General features: G+C 47.6%; 2 protein-coding genes and 1 long non-coding RNA gene across 6 annotated transcripts; 2 read left to right on the top strand and 1 right to left on the bottom strand.

Annotated features, from left to right (window-relative positions):
* The first annotated feature begins 7 nt into the window (after window positions 1–7).
* LOC135423986 (glutathione S-transferase theta-1-like) lies at window positions 8–8,899 on the top strand. 3 transcript variants are annotated; one of them, XM_064674748.1, is made up of 8 exons: window positions 8–113; window positions 941–1,447; window positions 4,135–4,222; window positions 4,890–5,040; window positions 5,597–5,773; window positions 6,314–6,505; window positions 6,757–6,876; window positions 6,980–8,554. In XM_064674748.1, the coding sequence occupies exons 2-8, from the start codon at window positions 1,336–1,338 to the stop codon at window positions 7,031–7,033; spliced, it is 894 nt and encodes a 297-aa protein (XP_064530818.1). In that variant the 5' UTR covers window positions 8–113; window positions 941–1,335; the 3' UTR covers window positions 7,034–8,554. The 3 variants fall into 3 exon arrangements, with proteins under 3 accessions (XP_064530818.1, XP_064530820.1, XP_064530819.1); XM_064674750.1 differs by lacking the exons at window positions 6,757–6,876; window positions 6,980–8,554 and adding an exon at window positions 8,601–8,899; XM_064674749.1 differs by lacking the exons at window positions 6,757–6,876; window positions 6,980–8,554 and adding an exon at window positions 8,561–8,899.
* On the bottom strand, window positions 1,670–11,661 carry LOC135423992 (uncharacterized). Its single transcript, XR_010435053.1, has 2 exons — window positions 11,575–11,661; window positions 1,670–6,896 (listed from the first exon to the last, which is right to left on the bottom strand). It is a non-coding gene; the product is annotated as an uncharacterized LOC135423992 (long non-coding RNA).
* On the top strand, window positions 11,470–21,214 carry LOC135423987 (glutathione S-transferase theta-1). Of its 2 annotated transcripts, XM_064674753.1 has the most exons (6): window positions 11,495–11,668; window positions 11,762–11,818; window positions 15,337–15,424; window positions 16,535–16,685; window positions 18,845–19,021; window positions 19,815–21,214. In XM_064674753.1, the coding sequence occupies exons 1-6, from the start codon at window positions 11,557–11,559 to the stop codon at window positions 20,013–20,015; spliced, it is 786 nt and encodes a 261-aa protein (XP_064530823.1). In that variant the 5' UTR covers window positions 11,495–11,556; the 3' UTR covers window positions 20,016–21,214. The 2 variants fall into 2 exon arrangements, with proteins under 2 accessions (XP_064530822.1, XP_064530823.1); XM_064674752.1 differs by lacking the exon at window positions 11,762–11,818 and having other exon boundaries at window positions 11,470–11,668.
* The last annotated feature ends 859 nt before the right edge of the window (window positions 21,215–22,073 follow it).

Below are 22,073 nucleotides of genomic sequence, written 5' to 3'. Positions count from 1 at the left end.
AAAATTTGAGATACAAATATCTGGAAGAGGACTTTGCATCGTATCCTGCTGGCGTGTGTAGAACTGCCACCAGCTCCTGAGCATGGGCCTGATGGAACTGCTGTCCTCCAACGGTGAGGGCTGGGCCCTTCTGCCCTGGAACAACTAATGGTTCTGTCTTACTGCACAAGCAGCTGTGTCTGCAAATGCATAAACACCTGTACAGTGCCTGTAGCAGAAGTGTTTGAAAAGCTGCTCTAGGCTGAAGTGACTTTTAAATAAATACTATATATATATATTTAAAACAGTGTCTAATAAAAGATTCCGGGGCTCAGGAGTTGGACTTGATGATCCTTGTGGGTCCCTTCCAACTTGGGATATTTCATGATTAGGGATGGAGATATTATTTAAGGGATTTTTCACTGTTATAGTCTTTTGCCTTGTCCTTGGCTTCCAAGAAAGGACAGAACTTTGGAAGGAACGTTGTTTCCTTCCAGCGTTCTGTACCAGTGGCAACAGCAGGTATTATTAAGTGTTAGGCTGGTGTTAATGCAGACTGAAATGTCTGATGTCTAATATGAATGTCCTGGAGCCAGGTAGTGTCACTGCAAGCCATAAATCTGTATTTGACACATGCCACTGGTATTTTTAGCTGTTCTGGCAGAGGGCTTAGAGCTGCCACGTAGCTGCAGCCTGCAACTACCCTCCATGGGTTGCTTTTCCTTCAGGAGGAAAGGCTCCAGCTCTGCCTTATTGTTGTGTAAGGCGAAATATATGTACACCAGCAGCACCAAAACATTCCTGAAGCAAAATGAAGGGCTGGGAATCTTGAAGGGATGGGTGTTGGGAAGGGTGGTTGAATCTTGTGAAGATAGGACCAATGTGGGTTTGGTTTATAGCAGTGAATCAATGTGTGTTTTCCTGTTGCGTGACTGCTCACTCTCCAGTTGTTTTTCCACAGCACGGGTGTCTTGGCTGGTGATGGAATCGCAGGAATGGAAAGTCCTCTTGTGCAAGAACTGTGAGCTCCCACGGGGCAAACCCAGGATCTGCCTCTTGAGCACCCACGCCCAGTCAGCCTTGCGGTTTCTTTATCATTAAGGGATTAAGGGCAGTTATTAGGACAAGCCAGAGATCAGATGTGAGGTGGCAGAGCCCGGTTGAAACTTTGCTCCAAAAAGTGCCATCACCGCTGTCCTGTGAGCCCCCGGCACGGCCCTGCCCCGAGGGCCGGAGCGGGAGAGCTGCGCTCCGCCCCGGGGCGGACCCGGCGCGGGCGGGGAGCTGCTCACACCCTGCATCGCACGCAGCGAAACGGGAGCGGGCGGCGGCGGCGGCAGAAGCAGCGGTGGCAGGATGGGGCTGGAGCTGTACCTGGACCTGCTCTCGCAGCCCTGCCGGGCGCTCTACATCTTCGCCCGGAGCAACAACATCCCCTTCGAGTTCAAGCGGGTGCAGCTGATGAAGGGTGAGCGGGGCCGGGGGCGGCGGGGAGGGGGTCCCCCTGTCCTCCCGGTGTCCCCGGCGTTAGTCGGGGCCCAGCTGCTCCACCCGCGGGCGCCCCGCGTCCCTTCGCGGCTCCCGGGGGAGCTGCCGGATTCCGCCCGAGGTGGCCCTCCCGCTGCAGAGGGTTCCTGATGCCTACACAAAAACAGGACCTAATTGTCCAGTGCACCCCTGTTTTTTAAGCAGTCATCTCAGTACCTCTGTTCCTCTGCAACAAAGAGGACTCTGCAAAGGCGTGTGGTATCTTTGAAATCGGCTCCACCCCAGCAGAAAGTGAGTCTGATAAAAGAGGCTTTTCTGAGAAGCGCTCAGGATGTGCCAGGTCTGAGGGCATTCCCCCGTTAATGGAAAACAGAAATTCAGAGGTGGGACATACATGTATGGGCGAGGACAGCCGAGGTGTGCAGTTCTTGTTCCCTAATTAAACTTCTTTAAAAAGCTTTGTGCTCCAGTAAGCAGCAGCAGTTGCTGCAGAGCAGCTCTTTTCCTCTTGGCAGGGGTTAACAGCCCCGTGGGAGGGTCCTCATGTATGAGGGTCCTCACTGCCCATGTGTCCCCATGTGCAGGCAGGGCAGGGCAGTTGGCTGTCCCTCTGGGGGTTCCATTGGGTCAGGCAGTTTGTAGCCAGGTTATTTTGAGAGGGTTGAGGGCAGACTTGTGAAGGCTGTGGAGCGAGACAATGCAGCTGCCAGTGATCTGAACACTGATAAATGAAGAAAGGAAAGTGGTTTTATTTGGGCTAAAACCAACTGATAACTGATAGGAGCCTGTCCAAGGGGTATTGTGTGTTTTCACCAAAGGATGCCCAAAGATCTGCATCTTCTTTCTTTGTAACTGAAGCTGGTAAAAGCTGTCTTTCAACCTTTCCAGAGCTCTGCTGGATTTGAAATTAAGGTAATGTATTGGGCATAACAATGCCTCAGTAAGTAATGCTTAAAAACAGTGAGAAGGCTTCTGGGGCTGAAATTGATAAGGGAACAAAAGAGGCTCCAAGTTGTGACTCAGATCTCAGGGGTGATGTGGTTTAGTCTCTGGGTGTTCCCCTGCACACCTTAGCTGTGCGTTGGTTGTACCTTGCTGTGGCTTTTCCTCCCACCTATTTCATAGCAAAAATTTTTGCAATTGTTTGTAACTGGGGGCAGGCTCATCTTGTGTCCTTACCCTTCTTTCCCAATAAATAAACTGTTGGGAGATGGCAGGCAAGCAATGAGAGCATCAAGGAGAATGGAACAACTGGAATTGACAAGGTATCAGGGAACTGAGAGGAAGGAAAATTAATTAAGTCACAGTTTCCCAGTGCTCTGTGCCCCGTGGCATCAGTGCCTGCTTTTGGCCAGTGCATTTAAGATGGGTTATTTGGCCTATGGGAATGCTAAAAGTGCATCCCATCCCATTCCTCCAGTGCGTGCACCTCCCATACCACAGGGAAGGGCTCCAGGTACCTGCAGCTGGGTTAGGTCGCCCTGGGACACAGTGTGGGAGGCCTTGTTGCACTAGTACCCATCACTGCACAGCATGTGAGGACCAGGAGAGGGAATCGATACTCAGAACTGAGCTGGTGCACTGAATGTGTCCCTTCAGAAAAGCTCCAGGGCCCCCAGTAGGGCAGGTCTCAGGGAAAGGGGTGGAAAGAGTGAGAATGGATAGAAATCACATGACATTCAAAGGACACCTGAGAGGACCTGGAATCTTCACACTTCATCTTTTTGAAAGGGGGTGGGGGAGATGGGCTGTGAGCCAAGTGACAGGGGGAGTAGTCACAAAGCTGGTTTGCCAGGTACTGGGAAAGCTAAAATCACTTCCAGAACATCTCCTCTGGCACACAGATTCTCAGGTGACTCACATAGCAGGAGATGGCACAAGGCTAGTTACACATTAGAGAGGCTTGAATACACAGGTACACATGTGTGACTGAAGCCAGTGGTTGGAAAAGGCCAGCACAAACAAGTCACATAAAACAAGGCTTCTGGGACTGGGTCCAGACACAACAGAGCATGTTGAGACCTCAAATGAACAAAGCACCTTCTCCTGTCAGATTCACTCTGCCTGCCTTTCAGGGGGGACGTACAAGATAGCTTAAAAGCAACAAATCCATATTTTCTCTGACAAAAGATATGACAAAGTGCACAGGAGCTGACTGTAATGAAGTACCATCTTTATATGGAATCACAGAAATTTATTTTCATCCGAGGACTAAAAAGAGAGTTGAATATAAATTACATTATCATCCAGGAAAAAAAAAATAAACTGCTTTCTCACTGTCCATGTTGGTGATGTTTCTGATAGTGAGATCCCTTTCCTCTAAGGCACTCAGTGCTCACTCTGGGTTTGTACAGGACAGGTACCTCCAGGCACAAACTTGGAGCTGATAGAGCCCTGAGTAGACAAGCACTGTTGGTATGAAAGGACTCCTAGCCATTCTGCCTGTGGTCAAGAGGTGGGTCTGGTATGCAGACAATAAGCAATAAGGTGATACCATAGGGCAACCCCCCTATTCACCCTGCAGCACTTATTGATTGGTTATAAGCTTGATACAAGACTGTATTTGTACAATCAAAACCAGGAACTTGAGGCCAAATGGTCCCCACAAGCGTTGCAGACAAGTCCTGACTATCCCTGCCAAGTAAAACTTCTCATTTCCCTCCTCAGGGCAGCACAAGACGGAGGAGTTCCGGAAGGTGAATGTCCTGATGAAGGTGCCTGCACTAAGGGATGGTTCTTTCACCTTAGCAGAGAGGTGAGGCTCAAATAAGCTCAACCCCTACCTGCAGTATTGTTTATCCCAAAGCTTGGATTCTGCCAGGGCACTGCTGGGACTCCAGCCCAGGCAGTTTTTTTCTTCCTTCCTGTTGGTTCCACTTGTACACAACAAACCTACGTTTCAAGAGAATCCTTCTAATGTAAACAACTCAAACAGCATTGATAGTGCAGAGATCAGTGGGCTGCTGCTCGGACTACCTTGCATGTAGGCAGTGTTTCCGAGCTTAAATACCTGTCCACGTGTCCTCCTGCTCTCTGCCAGCAGCTGGAGGCTGTAGGTCAGTGCAGGAAATCCGACATAAGGCACCTGCTGCTGAATGGCCAGGCACTGTGAAGGTCAGCTTTGGTATAAACTCATTCTGCAGCTCCTATTTGCTCAATGGGGTAACTGTGCCAGCAGGCCACGTCTGTCTCGCTGGGCGGATGTATCAGATAATTGCTGCCCACAAGCAGCTGGTTGAGCCAGCACAAACTCTCTCCTGTGCTGTGCCTTGCTGGCAGTTCCATGTCCTGCACTTCTACCTGACTCGGATCAGGCTTGTGTTGCTGCTTGTCCAGCAGTGCACAGTTTGGGGGGAGAAGAAAGGATGAGGTGCTTTACTCTCAGGTGATCAGCTCACTGGTCTGTCTCGCTCTTTGGGCAGCATTGCAATCCTCCTGTACCTCGCCCAGAAATTCAAGACTCCTGATCACTGGTACCCATCTGACCTGCAGAAAAGGGCGAGGGTTGATGAGTACCTGTCATGGCAGCACGCCAACATCCGTGCGAAGGGGAGCAAGGTGTTCCTATCGAAGGTGAGACCATCATATACCAAAAGTTAAGTGCTAAGAGCTGTGAGTGCAACGGCCCACCTGTGTGCAGGGCCTTCCCGAGCAAATGTACAAGTCAGGTGACAAATTGGAACAAAACTAGATCTGGAATTGACTTGGCTGCTCAGCTGAGCCTAACTGAAGTGGCCTGAATCCCTCATGGTGCAGCCACTGCTCTGTGAGACCCAGAGCAAACTCATCCTGGGTGAGCAGCTCTCACCAGACACAGCTCAGCGCCTGCTGCTCGGCTTCATGGAAAGAACCAACCTCCTACTGGAAAACAAAACACAGTTGCTGGCAGATGATGCAGTCTTCCCTTGAGAGGAGATTCTTGTGGTTGAAATTTCAGATTTCTAGGGAGGAGACAAGGAGAGGCAGGAAGTAGTGACTGACATTAATGTTGACCTGGCAAGGGAGATGAGCAGTTCCAGTTGTTCTCTTGCCTGGCTGGTGAGGGATCCTCAGAGGGGGGCAAAGAGAGGGTGATGACCAGGTTTGTAAGGAATCACTTAAAGAGCAACTTGTTTCTTCTCCCTGCCAGGTGCTGCTGCCTATCCTCACAGGCCAGCCACTTTCTGCAGAGAAACTGGAATTTCTTATTGAGGACCTCAATGTTGTCCTAAAGCAGTTTGAAGAGAAGTTCTTGCAGGACAAGCCCTTCATCGCAGGCAGCGAGATCTCCCTGGCAGACCTCGTAGCACTGGTGGAGCTCATGCAGGTGAGCATCAACCTGCTGCTGGGTATGTGGGTTGGGCTGTGGGCAGGCCAGGCCAAGGGGTGGCTGCTGCACCACCACCTTGGTAACAGCAGAGCTCCCTGCAGTTAACCCTTCCATGGGGTTAAGTCTTGTTCCTTTTTGACTTTGACCCTAATTAAGTTTGCCAGGGAACACCTACTCTGATGACACAGTTCTTTCTATAGAAATATGGTCAAATATGGTCAAAGAAGATAAATTACAAACTAGGCAGAGAAAGTAAAGATATTTGGAAGAGATGTGCTGGTGTGCATGAACCTCCATGTTCTGTATTAGACAGTTCTGGGGTTAGCCATGGCAGAGCTGTTTGCTGCATGTCTCTGGGGACAGCAGCTGCTGAGGATGTCACCACTTGCTTCCTATGAGCTAAGAACCAGAGATGAGCTCCACCCAATGTGATGACTGACTGCTGCCTGGAGCCAAAAGCCTATTGGTCCTTCCTTTGGTTCCATCCCTGGTAAATGCCTTGTTTGACTCACTCCCAGGTGCTCTCTCTCCCTGCAGCCTGTAGGTGCTGGCTACAACCTCTTTGAGGAGAGGCCAAAGTTGGCGGAGTGGCGCAGGCGGGTGGAAGAAGCTGTGGGGAAGGAGCTCTTCCAGGAAGCCCATGAAGGGATCATGAACATTAAGAACTTAACCGCTGATCAGTTTGCACCTGAACTGCTGGAGAGTTTCAAGCAGCAGCTCCTAAAGCAGGTCAGCCAGAATTAGAGGATTATGCTCTAATAAAATAGATTATTTTATGAAGGCTTATTGCAGTCTTTCAGCATTTCTTCTAAAAATCACACAGAAACACTATTCCACAAAATGCACTTGCCTTTACTCACAGCCTTTCTGCAACTTAGAAGGAAAGAAAAATACATTTTAAACTGCTGTGAGCTGCTTTCTCCTCTTGTGCACTGCAGCATGGGAGCTGTAGCCCTGAAGGCTTTTCTTTCATGTTCCAGCACCACTGGATCTGCTTGAGGACTGAGGTGATTCAGTCTGTGTGGAAACGGGGGCCAGTCAGAGCTGCCTTCTCCATCTCTGTTCAGAGTTTTCCAGACAAGAGCAAAGGTTTCCTGAGGGTATGGTGGAACAGATGTACCTGAAACAAGGAAAAATAATTGTAGCAGATGGTTTTCACTCTGCAAAGTGAAAACACTCTGCTGGAAGATTTTTGCTCTTTAGGAAAGAGGCAGTTCAGGACCCAGTCCCTGCTGGGAACACTGCCAGGGCTCTTAGAGCACCTGGCCACTAGATGCTGCTGCATCATCTGTGGGAGCAAAGGGACAGTGCCCAGGAGCAGGGAGCTGTGTGGGTATCCAAGGGAGGCCTCCAGCTTCTGGGAAGGATGGGGTTAGTCCTGTCAATAAAATTCCTTGACCACAGACTCATATCACACTCTACAAAGAACATCCTGCACAGTGGTGAAAAGCTGCTTTTCTTGGTCAAGCTGCTGCCAACCACACAGTCCCCACTGTAAACCACACCACTGCTCGCTCTGTTTTCCCACAGTGGCTTTGTCAGCTCCACAGAAGCCACTTAGGCCAGGCTGTGTGCACTGACAGGGGCTGTGGTGGCTGGGCCAGCACTGAGGGCAGTGGGAGCTGTGCTGGCCAGCCCTGGGTGAGCAGAGCATTCAGTATAAGAGCTGAGTAATGCCTCAAATACAGTTAATGTTCCACTACTCTTTTGTCTCATCAGGTCCCCTAGTAAGGTTAATGGTTACATTTGCCAAGTGGTGTAGCTCTGTTTGGATTTGTAAACAGGATTTGGAAGGAAGTGGACATTGAGTCATCCTGCACACCTGTGCAGCATCCTTTACAACCTCTTGCCTGTGCACCTTCATGTCCCTCCTGCCTTCCTGTCCTCCTGTCCTGTGACCTTCCATTTCCAGGTACAGGCTTCCACAAGGAGGGTTCCAGTTTGCAGAATTGTTTTTTCCCGCCTCCTGGTTCAGCTCTGGCTGTACCTGGAAGTCTGTCTGTGCTGGCTGGTTACACTATTCACAGAGACAGCCCTGCAGAATGCTGGGGGTGAGATGTCAGCCATCTGAATGCAAGTCATGACAGTGCTCAGAAAAGGTGCAATTAGCTGCTCAAACAATCTCACGCATGTTTTCAGTTGGACCTACTGTTTTTGGGGAATGAGCCAGCTCCCTCTTCTGTGTTTGTCTCCTGAGTAAACCTGCCCTTTAGTTCAAAAGGGCACGTGAACTACAGCTTGCAACACACATGCCTGTGGGCTGAGCTATAGCAGCCAAGCAGGCCAGTCCCTTTACCTTCCGTTCCTCCAGCCTACGGGAAATCCTAAATGTGAGTGGTGAAAAGTCAGCTTTTCCCCCAGACTTTTTCAGTTTCAGTGCTGACACATGCAGGGATATTTGTCTTCTGACCTGATTTTTTATGGTAGGTTTGTTGAGAAGAGCCTGTTGCATGCCAATGGGTAAAGTCAATGACAGGAGCTCTCTTCTTGCCCCAAGGGTGCCTAAGCAGCAACCCCTGACGATGCTGCCCCACTGCTCAAGTTGCCAGCAGTGCTGAGCCTCAAGAGAACGGCCTGTTTACGTTGTACCACCAACCACTTCCTTCCCTCTGTAACCTGCAGCTTTACCACAATCACCAGCTGGGCTGCTGTGCACCCTGCAATCAAAGAGGTGCCTTTGCTGCCTCACCAAGGCTGCCCAGCCTCGCTGCACTCTGCTGTTGGCACCTTTGTACTTACCCTAACTTCAAGATTCCTGACTTCCAACTTTTCCCTTTCTTGTAGAGAGCAAACTTCCTACCAGCACAATAAATGTCTCCCACAGCTTCTGCACAAGTAGAATCAGAGCAGAGAAATAATCAAAACCAAGAGCCTATTCTGCAGAGTGCTAACCTCGACAAACCTCAGACCAGGCTTGGGAGCGGAGCCTTTCCTGACACACATCTCCCTGCAGAATCTCCAGACAGGGCTGCTCTGCACGCAAACCATTGCATGAGTCAAGGTAAATAAAGTGTCTTTCTTTTCATTTTCTAATTTATGATACTTGTAGCACAAGAGCTCCATGTAAGAGTCTTGAGGCAATTTTCTGCTTGTTGGAATAAAGCACAAGTTCCTTAAATGTCACCCATTGTGTGCTCCTGCAAGGATGGCTGCCTTCAAAACCAAGCCTGAACTGTGTTCAGAGCTGGCTCTCTGGTGCTCCTCCACTGCTGTGTCACAAAGGATAAGCACACTCGCCTCACTCCAGCCTGGTCATGGTGACAGGAAGAGATTTTAAATTGTTTTTCCCATAGTCTCTGGTCTGTTGCATGTTCATGGTGCAGGGACCAGTGGTATTTTGGGCCCTTCTATGCACATAGGACAAAGCACCTCCCTAGAGCAACTCCTTGGATGGTCACAGAGTTGTACAACAGATGCCTTGTTTTTTGCTCTAAATAGTGGAGATAAGGCAACTCATCCTTGTACTTTGCCTTTTGCTATCCCTACACCTCTGCATTTTGTGTCATTTGATCTTGTCACGTTCCAGTTCCCAGACTGAAAGCCCTGAGAGCTGCCTGCCAAAACCCAACAGGTTGTGCAAGAGTTTTGCCTGCCTTGGTACAAGGTCTGTTGTTGAGTGTCCACTCCCCTTTCACCCTGAAAAGCGAGAGGGTCACACCTCCAGTGTCAGTTTAACGTGCTGTTCGATTCAATTTGCTCAATTCTTGCCAGAGGCTATTTGGAAATAGGTGAGAGCCTGTGACTTTTAGAATAAAATGAAGCTGGGATACACAAAATGGGAGGAATAGTTAAAAAGCAGATCCACATCCTGAGACCTTTTCTAAATTACTAAGAAATAAATTGCAGAACTTAATGCGTTTTTTCTGTCTTGTTCCTGTTCCCAAAAAGCTGACAGAGAAAATAAGGGCAGGAAAAATGTCCTTTGAGGTGATGGAGTTTAGTGAAAATACAGTGCTAGAAGCACAAGCCTGGAGCCAGGAATAATCAATCAAATGGCCTATAACACAACCAGATAAAAATACCTCTTGGGTTGTGTGGGCTGTGCAGTGCAGTCAGCAAATTGGAGAAAAACTTAAGGAAGGAACATTTCCAGGAGGCACATGAAAAGATCTTTGAAGTCCAGATAGGACTAATAGATCAACTGAACCATAAAGAAAGGAGCAAAGCGAACCCACACTGCTAAGGTTGCTGCACACCACTGAGATCCACAAACTCTTCACAGGGATATCTCAGAGTAGGGACATGCAACCACTCTGAAGCACAAAGACTTCTCAGACTATTACCTGTGCAGAGCCACTTTCATGCTCCTTTTCCCCACTCCCTTAACATTTAAGATTCCTTTGTACTGAAGGAGTTTGAACTCAAGCACCTACCACAACACCTTGATCTCCAGCATATTGGTGCTGGTGCAGGTGCTCTAGAGGGTAAACTGTGCGTGCAGGGGAACTGGAGGGTGTGCACAGCCCCTTTCCCTGTTCTGGCTGAGAAACTGAAAAACTCTTACGGTGTGGTTCTAAATCTGAAAGTTCTAAACCCCAGAAAGTGTTCCAGTTCAGAATTTACCCAGAGCTCCCAGCTCAGTAGCTGAGCCTTCTCACCACCCTTGGTAACGATCCTCTCTACAAGAAAAAAAAGCAACTGATCCTCCAGTTCCCTCTCCCTGAGGTTCACATAGCTCTTTCCAAAGATTTGTGCAACACACAGGCTCTGTAGCACAACACTGATAAAAAGGTGTCAGCTGAGCCGATGTGGGTTTGACTGGAGGTGACTTTGCTCTAAGTGGTTCAGCTGCTCTATCTCCCAGAGTCCCAGAAGTCCCAGTACTCAGCCAGCACGTCACCTTCCCTGAATCACACAGCTGTGAAACGCTGCAGGCCCAGTGCAAGGGCTTGAATTGAGTCTAAGCCTCTTTAGTTCTCCTCCACTTGTGTGGAAATCTGAAGTGACAAATACCAGGGAGAGCAGAAAGTCACTTTGAGTAAGCATGCAGATGTAATGCCTGCAGAGAAGTCCTCCACGCTTCACTGCCATTCAGGTGTCACCTCGCAGGACTGGGCAGAGACTACGTGACCAAAGAATTATGTTCTGAACTGAAAACCATCCTGAGATCTGGCGGTGTGAGATTAATGCTGGCTTAGAGGACGTTGTGCAAAGGCCTTGTCTGCAGAGTGGCACATCCCTGCAGAGCTGTGTTACAAGCATTTACCTTCTAAGAGCCATGGTGGGATGCTGAGGGTGAGAGAAGCTCCTGAGCCCCTTTGGTGCCAGCCAAGGCTGCAGAGGGGAATGACAACCCCTGCTCAGAGCTTAGTGCCAACCTCTCTTTTGAGGCTGGCAATTGACCATTACTCGCAGTTTATCTCTCACGTTACCTTCCTTTCCTGAAGGAAAATGAATAGGCACGGTGTCAGCCCCCGCGGGCCAGGGCCGCCTGACGGTGGAATAGGGAATTCTGTGCCCTCTGCCCAAATTCCAGCCGCGCCTACCCGCCCCTGCCACGGTCGAGGGGACTCTCCTTGGCTTCTCCGGGATTATCCAGACCGCACCCCGCAGGAAGCCGGCGCCCCGCGGTCCCCCCACGGCTCACACCCCGCTCTGTCCGGCTCCGTGCCCCGCACAGCCACCGCCCCCCGCCCGGCGCGGCCCGGGGAAGGGAGGAGGGGAGGGACGGAGGGCACCTCCCGCCCGGCGCGGCTCGGCCCCCGCCGGCCCATGCGGGGCGGCTCCGGGTGGCCGCCGGCAGAGCCGCGGCAGCTCCGCGCGGGGCGGGCCGGGTCGGGATGGGGCTGGAGCTGTACCTGGACCTGCTCTCGCAGCCCTGCCGCTCCATCTACATCTTCGCGCGGAGCAACAACATCCCCTTCGAGTTCAAGCACGTGGAGCTGTTCAAAGGTGGGACGGGCGCGCTGCCCCGAGGCAGAGCGGGGCTGGGGCGGGCGCGGCCCGGCGGGGCGGCGGCTCAGCCCCTCTCTTGGCTCTTGGCAGACTCGGTGCTGGGGAAGAGGCCGGCGGCGGGGAGCGGCGCGGAGCAGCCCCGCGCAGGTGAGAGCAGGGCAGGGGACGGGAAGGTCCCCGGGCGGGCACCGAGCCTGTCCCCGGGCGGGGAGGGGCCGGACGAGCCGCGATCCCCGGGCGGGGGCCGGGCTGAGCCCTCCCGTGCGGGCTCGGACCTGCGGCGGGTTTGCTCTCCCGGCCCCCGGGGGAGCCCCTTCGCCTCTCGGCAGAGGAGCAGCAGCGCGTCCTTCGGCCTGGCGGGAGGGAAGGACGAGCTCCCGGGGTCACCCGAGTGATGCTGAATCCGTGCGCTGCCCAGGGGCATTGAACGCAGTGGTTTGACCGTGCGACTCCTGTTCCCAGAGCGGTCTCGTAGATCCTCTGCATCTATTTTTGTGGATCACCAAGGAATGTTCCTCCAGCCATTTCTAGCAAATTAGTCACAGTGACAGCCGAGGAGTGCTCTGGGAATGCTGTACTTTGCAGAAACACTCAGATGTTCGGGCTCGCCCAACTATGTAACTATTGCCCAGTTACATATTGCATTTTCCTAGTAAACTGTTGCTTTTGTGCACAAAGCAAAGCATAGTACTTGGAAATCCTTAGCTGAGGATATGATTAGGCAGGGACATGACTGACAAATAGACTGGAGTTTTTTCCTTTCTATTTCTGTAAAATCTTGTCCACTGCTCTTTTCATTCAGCAATAAGTCTCCTTCCTTCTACCATGACTTACACTTAAGAATTCCTTGTGTGTGCAGCCTGCCTTGCTTTTCTTACAGTGTAATAATTTCCTTGTTAAATTACTCCTCAAAGCCCAACAATTCACACAGTGTATATATCTATATATTCTTGAGGGACACCAAGATCTAATTACACCAGATACAACTGATGTTAAACAGAACCATAAGTCAAAACAACATCACAGGAATAATAAAGATAGGCCACCTAATACCACTAAACAAAAAGGCTGGCTCTGCTGGCTGGAAGAGAGGCAGAAGCTTAAACTCTGTTAAACAGCAAACACAAATATTGGTCTCTATTTTCACACAATAAGCAGTTGGTCCCAATGAAGCTGCCTGCAGTTAGTGTTCACACCAAAGCATTTGCCAGTTCTCAGCTCAGTCGCAGAGTCTTGGCACGGGTCTTTTATTCTGTGTATAAAGACTTTGTACATAGCAGAGCACACGAGGTGCCATCTCTGGGCTGTGGTGCAGGCTGTGTTACAGACACCCACCTACTGTCCAGCCTGATGTAATGATGTGTTAGTCCCATCAGGGAACAAATATGCTCAGTATTCCTGCTAGGACTGCTATATGATGAAAGCTGGCTGAAATTTGGTTCAGGCTGCCCTCATCCACTGCTTACTTCTCATGTCCTTGTTTCTCAGTTTCCTGCTACCTTGGAAAATAAACACAGACAGCAGGACAACAACTGGGTCTGACAAGGGAGTGCTCGTTAGCTTGAAGCATTACTGACTGGAAACTTTCTGCTGCTTTTTTCCAAGGACCCCCTGACTACTTACCAGATCTCACCAGAGCTGGGTGTGTGATGACCACCGGCCTTTGGAGCCCTTCTAAAACAACAGGACCAAGCACCTTCTCCAAGCAACTCCTTGCATGACAATAGATTACAAAAATTTGCCTTGTTTTTTCTGTGATACGAATCATGTGTGTGAGGCACCTTGTACTTGGCCTGCTGGCTTGATTTTTGGGCATCTTTATATTCAATTTTCTCAATTATTAGGCTTAACTTGCACTTTCTGTCTAGCTCTTATTCTTAAGAAGCTCTGGCTTCCTGCCTCTCCCGACAGTGCTGCCTGTTCTGCACATGGAACCTCTTACCCAGCCAAGCTGGAGGCCACCATCACAGCAGGTAGCCAGAAACTTTTCCCACCGAGATGGAACACATGGGTTTGAATCCCTTCAGACTGCAGATGGATGTGAACCTTAGTCTCTGATGAAGCTACTTACACTGGAATTTAAAAAAAAATACTTCTCAAAGAAACAAGGTAGAGGCTAGTCAGCTAGAAAGGAAAACAGGGTGGTAATGTCTGCTCTGCTTGATTTGCCTCATTATGTGAAATCTATATAGAGAAAGGAGTCTGTAATTGTAATGCAGCTACCTGCCTTCTCCCACCCCTTCCCAAATGATATGCAAACAAATTTGATAGTCCAGAGGGTGGTTTTATTTCCTGGAGACTTATTTCCTGCTGCACATTTGTCCAGTAAAGCAGACATGGTCACTGCCTCCGGAATGGGGGCAAATAGTTCTTGGGGATGGAGATCACTGTTAGTTAAGAGACCTTCTTTTTTTTTTTTTTTTTTTTTTCTCCCTCCTCCTTCTAAGGAGCACTTAAAACAAGCAAAGCACACAAATTCCTCAGAGCTTTTCTGCTCAGGTGTTCCTGGACTGTTGTATAATTCCCTGGCAATTTAACTGCTGACTGGCAAGAGCAGTGCCAGCAGCAGGAAACTGAGAGTCTGATTAGATGGTTGGCTGTTGATGCCTCCAGGGGACTGTGGAGTTTAAATTCTTATGGGATGGTGTCTTCTTCCTGCGTTTTCCTGTCAGAGGTAGGCTGACATGCAGAGTCAGGTGTAGCACAGAGTCAGGAATAATGAAGGGTGGAGGTGTCTGAGCTCCCTTGCCCCTGGCAAATGTCCACATCTGGCTTATTTTATGAACCTGCAGTCGTACTGCTGGCACTCGTGTTTTTCCAGTCAAAAACTTTGGAAACATCCTCAGCTACATGTCTGCTGAGGGATCAGCTCTGTTGACAACATTTACTTTCTTTGTAAGTGCTTGATTCCCTCTACTTTTCAGGGATAAACAAACAGGAGAAAGATTTTGCTCAGTGTGTCTGTTATCTAGTTGGATTCTCTTTGGTTGATCAGCCACTACAGTGATCTCTGGGGGCACAGGGCTTTTCAGTTGCTTTCCATCATGACCATCCTAGCTAGAGTCACCCACATTTACAAACTGCAGGAAAATTACTTTTTTTTGGTGGTGCCTGTCAGAACAGGACCAGGAGTAGCAACCATCTGTCCTCATCAGGATGCTCTGTATGCAAACTCAACTTTCCCAGACCCTGCTTCCTTGGCAAATATTAAGTATTTTGTAGGTGCTCAGTTGTCCTCATCCTAACTTCTGTCTTTTTTCCCTCTGTCTCTAAAGCCATAGGACACATTGTTCTCAAGACAAGTCAGCTGTTCTTTTTTTATCTGCAATGGTGTTTTCAATACCAGCACCTTCATTGTGTGCTCTAAGTGCCTCTCAGGGAGTGGTTTTTGTCAGTAAGTTTTGCCTGAGTCCCTGAGTCAAGCAGTAGAACTCCTGTATAGAAACATGAACTGCTCCATGCTGCAGGCCCAGCCTGAGCCGACTGCCCTCTACAGACAGCTCTTACACTGACTCTTCCATTTCATCACCTTTTAATTGTGAAATATGACCATATCAGAAAAACCTAACACAGGTCACTGATTGTCCAGTTGGCTGCAGATATCTCATTTATCATTCGCTGACAGATACACTTCTAACCTCAGCCTTGTCTGTTCATGTTCTTAGGGCCATCAAATAGCCAAGGCACTGGCAAAGTCAACCTCTTAAAGAAAGTACCAGCACTGAAGGATGGAGACTTCACCCTTGCGGAATGGTAAGAACTCAGTCCTTAGACTTCCTTGGGTACCAGCAGTCTGTGCTGCATTTAGAAAATGTCATTCCCATGGAATGATTAAGGATCACAGAATATATGAACGTGTTGGTTATTTTTAATAGTATAACCTCATTTTATCTCTTTCCATTTTCTGTTTGAAGTATCTTTCAGAATGTAAACAATTCAGCTGACTTAGCTTCTTGATCTCACCCTGAATGCACTTAGCTCAAAATGGGATTATAAACATTTCTGGGAAATGTTTAAAGCTTATAAAAATTCCTTTCACCCTAGGAAAAGAAAAACCCTTTTACTCTAGGAAAGAATTCTGTTTATCTGCATTAGTCATAAAGGCTGACTGAACACCTACGGAGATAAAATTTAGGGTTTACATTAAAAGACTAATATGGAGACTGGTTAATGGTGTCATAATACCGAAATAATTGAACTATAGTAGTACCAGGATAGTAGAGAGGTCTGCATTTTCTTCCATTTTGTCAGCACATTTTCTGTGGCATTTTTATTTGTAGTAACAGCCTAAGTATTGTCGCAGATGACTAAGATATCTTTCCATCTGACTCCTCCTGCCAGTTAGTGGAAGTATAAACATCTGGACAAACACAAAAAGATTCTGTAGGGTTTCCTTGCTGAGCTTTCCACAGACTTCAGTGGAAGCTGCTGGCTGGAGACAGGCCTGATGAAAAGGCAGCATAACCCATTAGAGAGTTTTGTACACAAGCACGTAAACATGTGTAGGTCTTGGAGAGATGGGTCAGAACAGTCAAGGAGCAAGTAGAGTTACCATTGCTGTAGATGATAATGGAGATTTATTGTTTGTTTACCCCAGTACAGTCCAGTAGCACCACAGAACAGTGCTGTGATTTTCCAGCAGGTTAAAGTTTTTGTGGGAACTAAGGTGATTAAGGGCCATCTCTGATGTCAACATGAATTAGATGCCTTTATATGGTCCCTAGACTCCACTGGAAATCCTGATCTGAATACTTTTTGGTGGAAGCAGCAAGTTCAGAAGGAGCAGGAGAGGGAGCTTAGGTGAGAGCATTCTGCACCACAACTGCCTGACCCCTTTCTTGTCTCCTGTTGATGTGTGAGCAGCACTGCCATTCTGCTGTACCTGAGTCGAAAGTACAACACTCCTGACCACTGGTACCCATCAGACATACAAAAACGGGCCCGGGTAGATGAATACCTCTCCTGGCATCATGCCAACATCCGGGCTAATGCTCCTAAGACCATGTGGATCAAGGTAAGGAGGCTGACTATTCAAAGGTGAGTGAAGTGATGTTTGCCTGCGAGAATACTGAGCATTTGAACACCCCCAATCTGGAGTGAGTTTGTTGTGCTGAAACAACAGACCCGGGCCAAGAGGAGCTGTCGGAGGGGGAGCTGTTCTGAATTGATCAACACCAGGATTTGGCAAAAGCAGCTTTGGCCATTTTGGTTTTTTTCCTTGAAGTACATCTGGTACAGAACGTCTCAAACCCAACAGAATTCCATTGCCTGGGTTTGTGAATGAATATATAACCAATTGGGTATTGCCTCCAGGGGCCTCCCCCTCACTGCACAGCTGTGCAGAGCGTGCACATCAGCAGGAGTTTGGCTTTGGTGAGCATGTACTTTGTTGCTGGAAGCAGAAAGACTTGCTGTTTTCATACAAATCCCTGCAGCCCGATCAGGGTAGAAATCCCAAAGGAGCCTTCTGCTTCCAGCACACTTAGGTACTGGGCTCAGGGACAGAGAGAAGAGAGACTCAGAAGTGCAGATATTCCTTATTCAGTGTAGTCAGGTCAATACACATTTAGGCAAAATTAAAAGAATTACCCCGAGGCAGAAAGTTATTTAGTATCAGATGATTTGCTGGACACCTATTTCCAGCCAACTCACAGAGAGACCCAGGTGCAAATATAGCCCTGCAAGTACAGCTGTGGTATGGAATCTCAAATGAAATCATAATTGCTAGTGAACAGGTAAGAACTTCCCTCCTCAGCTGTGAAGTTTGCCCTTGTTTGTGCCTAACAAAGCATATCAGGACTCATTTAGCTTCTTGATTTATTGGCATTTGATTTTTTGGCTACAGAGTACAGAAAAACAGTTCAAATATGAGTCAGATTCATTCAAGAAGCAGTTTCTTCCAGCCTCTGCAGGCTGTTACTGCACTGCTCTAAGGGAAAGAAATCCAACTACTTGCTGCAGAAGATTAGATAACCCACATGCAGAAAAGGTCCTCAGAATAACTGAAAATATGGAAACATATAAAGCCACCATGTAATAGAAGCACATTAGCTAGAAATGGGATATACTGCCCTGAGATAAAGAAAAGAAAGAAGATGCTGTTTCAAGTGATTTTATCCAGAGATCCCATCATGGATAATTGGAATCACTGAGGAAAAGAACTGGCCATGAATTTTCTGATGAAATAGGTTCCACATGTATTTGGCCAAAATCATGGCTTGGATTAAGCAATCTCAGCTTGCATTGTTGAATATACTTGCAGTAAGCAGAAATTCAGTCAACTCACACTGATTGAAATTTGTATCTTTAATTTTGATTCTCTAAATAAACTGTATTTCTTTAGCTGTGGAAGGTGAAGGCAGCGTAGTTGTGAAACACTGTGGGCTCTGGTGGTGGGTGTACCCCTGTGAGCAGCTAAAAATGTCTTGGAAAGGCAACTACCCTCTGTGCCAGCAAGTCTGTGGAGACACAAGGACTGCAGTTATGTGGTTGCTTTGGAAAAGTTTTTAGTGGTTTAAAGAGTGGTGCTTGGGAGGCCATAGAAAGGCTGGTGTAAAAATGGTGTTGACCCACTCCCAGCCTCACTGGCTGCTGTCACACAGAGGAAGCCATTTCTGCCTTTCCAGCCAGTCCCTCCAGCATTCTAGTCCCTCCCCACACTCCTGCCACTGCCAGCACCATTCCCTCCTCTCCATCATCCTGTGGGACAGGCAGCTGCCTCCAGCAGCCAGTTCCATGGCCAGGGTGGCTGGTGGGCAGGCAGCTGCTGACCTGCCTTGGCTGGCTGGTGAAACAGAGGGTGTAACAGGGGTGAATATGGCAGAGATTTGTCTTCCCCTGGAGCTGTTGCCCACTTTTCTTTTGTATCCCAACAGGGTGGAGTGGGAGGGCACAACTACCAGGGACAAAATGAGGTGAATCCTTGATTTAATTCTGCACATTGCTGCTGATTAGCTGGAGTTCAGGTCAGCCCCTTTGGCCTGCTCGTGTGCTCTCTGTCCATGAGCTACTTGGAGCTGTAGCAGTCCATGAAGCTCCACCATCATCCCCTCCTGTGGCTTTGCTGCAGGATCACTGATGATCATGAGTAGTTCATGGGGTGTAACTGAGATTACTACAATTGGATATGTGAGAAGACAGCCAGCTGTACTTTTAAGTCCCTTCTCTCCTCAGGTGCTGATTCCCCTCTTCACAGGGCAGCCACTGCCCTCTGAGAAGCTCCAGGAGGTTATGGAAGGGCTGTCCACTTCCCTGAAGCAGTTTGAGGAGAGGTTTCTGCAGGACAAGGCTTTTATCATCGGGAGCGAGATCTCCCTGGCGGATCTTGTGGCCATTGTGGAGCTGATGCAAGTGAGTGGTGGAGTTTGGTAAGGAAGTGTCAGCACAAGGGAAAACAGATGCTGCTGGGCAGGGAGGGTGCAGCATGTGGTAACACTTCAGCAGAAAGAGGAGCGAGGGCATATCTCAACAGAACTAGCCTAAAACAATAGGGAGAATATGGGAGTGGGTTTAGAACACACAAAAAGCTGGCTGCAACAGATCTCTTTTGTTTCTCCTCTCTAACAATACCTCTTCTTCATTCTTTATCATGACTTTATTTTTAACCTCCAGAGAAAGAGGTAATATATTTAAGTGAGAAGCAATAGCAGACAGGTCTGATGAAATAAAAAATAGTAATATTTTTATCATTCAGAAATATGGTACTTGCCCATGCCATGTCTGAAGATGCAAGAATTAGTCTCAGACAGAGGGAATCAAATTAAATCTGTTACAAACTGGTTGTTCTTTGTCAGACCTGTCCTGCAAACTGTGCAGTGGTCCCTGGAACTGCCAGCCCACCACTCCTTCAATGCTGTGGCTGAAAATCACTCACAGTACATGGTAGTCACCTCTGCTGCTCATAACAGCTCTTTCAGCACTCAAGAATTGACTTGTAGATGCCTTTTAAAATACAGTTTAACTTCTGTGTTCCCTAGATAGGTACACCTGACCAGAGGAGATCTCCCTCCTTCCTATAGCTCCTCTATGAACTCTTCATTTTTTTTTCCTTTATCTGTACCTCGAGGTCCACTTTTGGTACCTGTTGTCTCGGTGAAGAAGTCACTGCCCAAAGCCTCACTGTTGCTCTCTCCCCTTTCTGCAGCCTGTTGGAGTTGGTTGTGACATCTTTGAGGACAGACCCAGGCTGATGGAGTGGCGCAGGCGGGTGGAGGATGCTGTGGGGAAAGAGCTTTTCTTCCAAGCCCATGAGATGATCCTCAATATCAAAGAACTGAGCAACATTCAAATTGATCCACAGCTGAAAGAGCAACTGGCGCCTGTGCTGATGAAGATGTTGAAATGAATTAACCTATCTTACAATTTTTCCTGCCTTTTTTTTCTTTTTTTTTTAACTTCTTCTCTGACCTCCAGTTCTACATGTAGCTGGAAAGAGCACTGTAATTCTAACACAGAAATTGCAGAGTGTTTCCCCCCTGGCCAGGCCTTTCTTGTATCTTTGGGGGTGGAAGCTGGGGAAGGTTTAAGAACCGAAACATTAAATTTATACAGAAGGCTGAGGCCCTACAGGTCACTTAATATGCATCTGGATTTTATTTAGGAGTCAGTCTTTTCAGCAATGCTAGAGACAAGAACGGTATTTCCTGACAGAATCTGAGCCAGCCTATGAACTGGGAACATCAGAGAACTGAAGAGGATGAGGATTGTTGTTTTCACGAGTTTTTAACATTTACACTGCAAAGTGTGCCTAATTCTCATCTTCCAGCCCATATCTGCACAGACAATTACAGCACAAAACTACTTCACAAAAGTGAAAAAAGAATTTGATTTTTTTTCTTAAGTTTCTTATTTCTGAGGCATCTTGCTTGGCTGTCCATGTACATTCCACAGTTCTAGCTGCCTTTAGGTTCCTGTGAGAAATTTCTTTGTATTCATCTACAGCTGTGAATCTTTATAATTCTTCAGTTTAACCACTGCTTTTGATTTCTGAAAGCCTGGGTTCCCTTGGTGCTCAGTCTGCCAGTACACGTGTGGCAGGGGCTGTTCTTGGAGATCTGTGCAGGAAAGACCAAGTCACTTCAACAGGCTGGTGGTGGCCACAGCCTTGGAATCATTGCCTGCCTAAAATACCATGTTGATATTATAGAGGGAGTACTCTGAAAGAATGCATTCACAGTGATTTCTTGAAAGAATATGTAACAGTAAACAAATGATTTTTTTTCGGTGGTAATACTGTAATAGCAATCCACATTTCTCCCAGAAAATGGATAGGGGGAATAAGTGCAGACAGGGAATAAGTGCAGACCTGCTCTTCTGAGACTGTTTTGGATGGAAGTTCACCAAGTAAGTCACCCTGTGCAGCTGAAGTAACAAGAGGGATTTTGTGGCATTGAGCAACATATTCCTCACAATAAAAGGGCAGAGAGTTGTTTTGCAGCTTTTGGGCTCTTTTCCTTGGCTGTTTGTTTCGGGTTAGCTGTAGCTCAAATACAAAATCCTTTTGTACTGCAGCACAATTTATGAAGTAAAACTGAGCGAATCCAACCATTTCTAGTTTCTTCAGTTGAAAATAACAAATTGTAAAGGATACAGAAATGGTGGAATATACATATATGTATTTCCCTTCATAAGTAGTTGTTGCCCTTGAACCTTACTCTGAAATCCTTGCCCAAGAACTCTTCCTGTAAAGACTAAGACAAATGAGTAATTAATTCAGGAGTTGCTTCTCTGTTTTTTTTTTCCCAGTAGTACCATGTCTTGGCTGCTGACACTTTTGCTGGCAAGTTCTATAAAAGCTGATGTGTTTTCATGATGTTTTTCACTAAGGTTTCAATTCTAGATACTGTCTAATCCAGAGCCCAGAGAGATCTTTAAATTCCCTGTCTGGAAAGAGAACTCATTTGTATACTTCAGCTTGCATTAGCAGGAAATTTTGTTTTGTGATTATGTTCTCCATGAAGTCGAGACTTGACTGAAGACCCTCTCTGGAGGGAGGTCTGTTTCCCTACTGGAAATAGGCACATTTTTATTCCCACCCTTCCTTTCTTCCCAAAGATGAGCTGAATAATATGTTTTTATTGATGTTTTATTCACATAATATTGTCCACAACTGACTTAAATTTTAAATGGGAAGTGCTTGATTTTTTTTATAATATTGAGAGTGGAATCATGAAGTGGATGATGAGACTGCAAATGTCTGCAGGAGAGAAAAAAAACTCATCATTTTCCAAAGGCTGAGCATGTTTGAGAGTATTTGCTGCTGTGCTGTCCTGTCTTGGTTGTTCATCCCCCTACAAGCATTTTAATTGCCTGATCCGAGACAGAAACAATAAAACAAATGTGTTTAGTTTAATAAAATCTCTGTGAGACCATGAACAATCTGCCATTCACACGGTGAACCATC

Source organism: Pseudopipra pipra, chromosome 18, assembly GCF_036250125.1.
Source record: "Pseudopipra pipra isolate bDixPip1 chromosome 18, bDixPip1.hap1, whole genome shotgun sequence".
Lineage (NCBI taxonomy): Eukaryota > Metazoa > Chordata > Aves > Passeriformes > Pipridae > Pseudopipra > Pseudopipra pipra.
The sequence above is the reverse complement of the archived record's forward strand: the minus strand, read 5'-3'. Positions and strand labels throughout refer to the sequence as shown.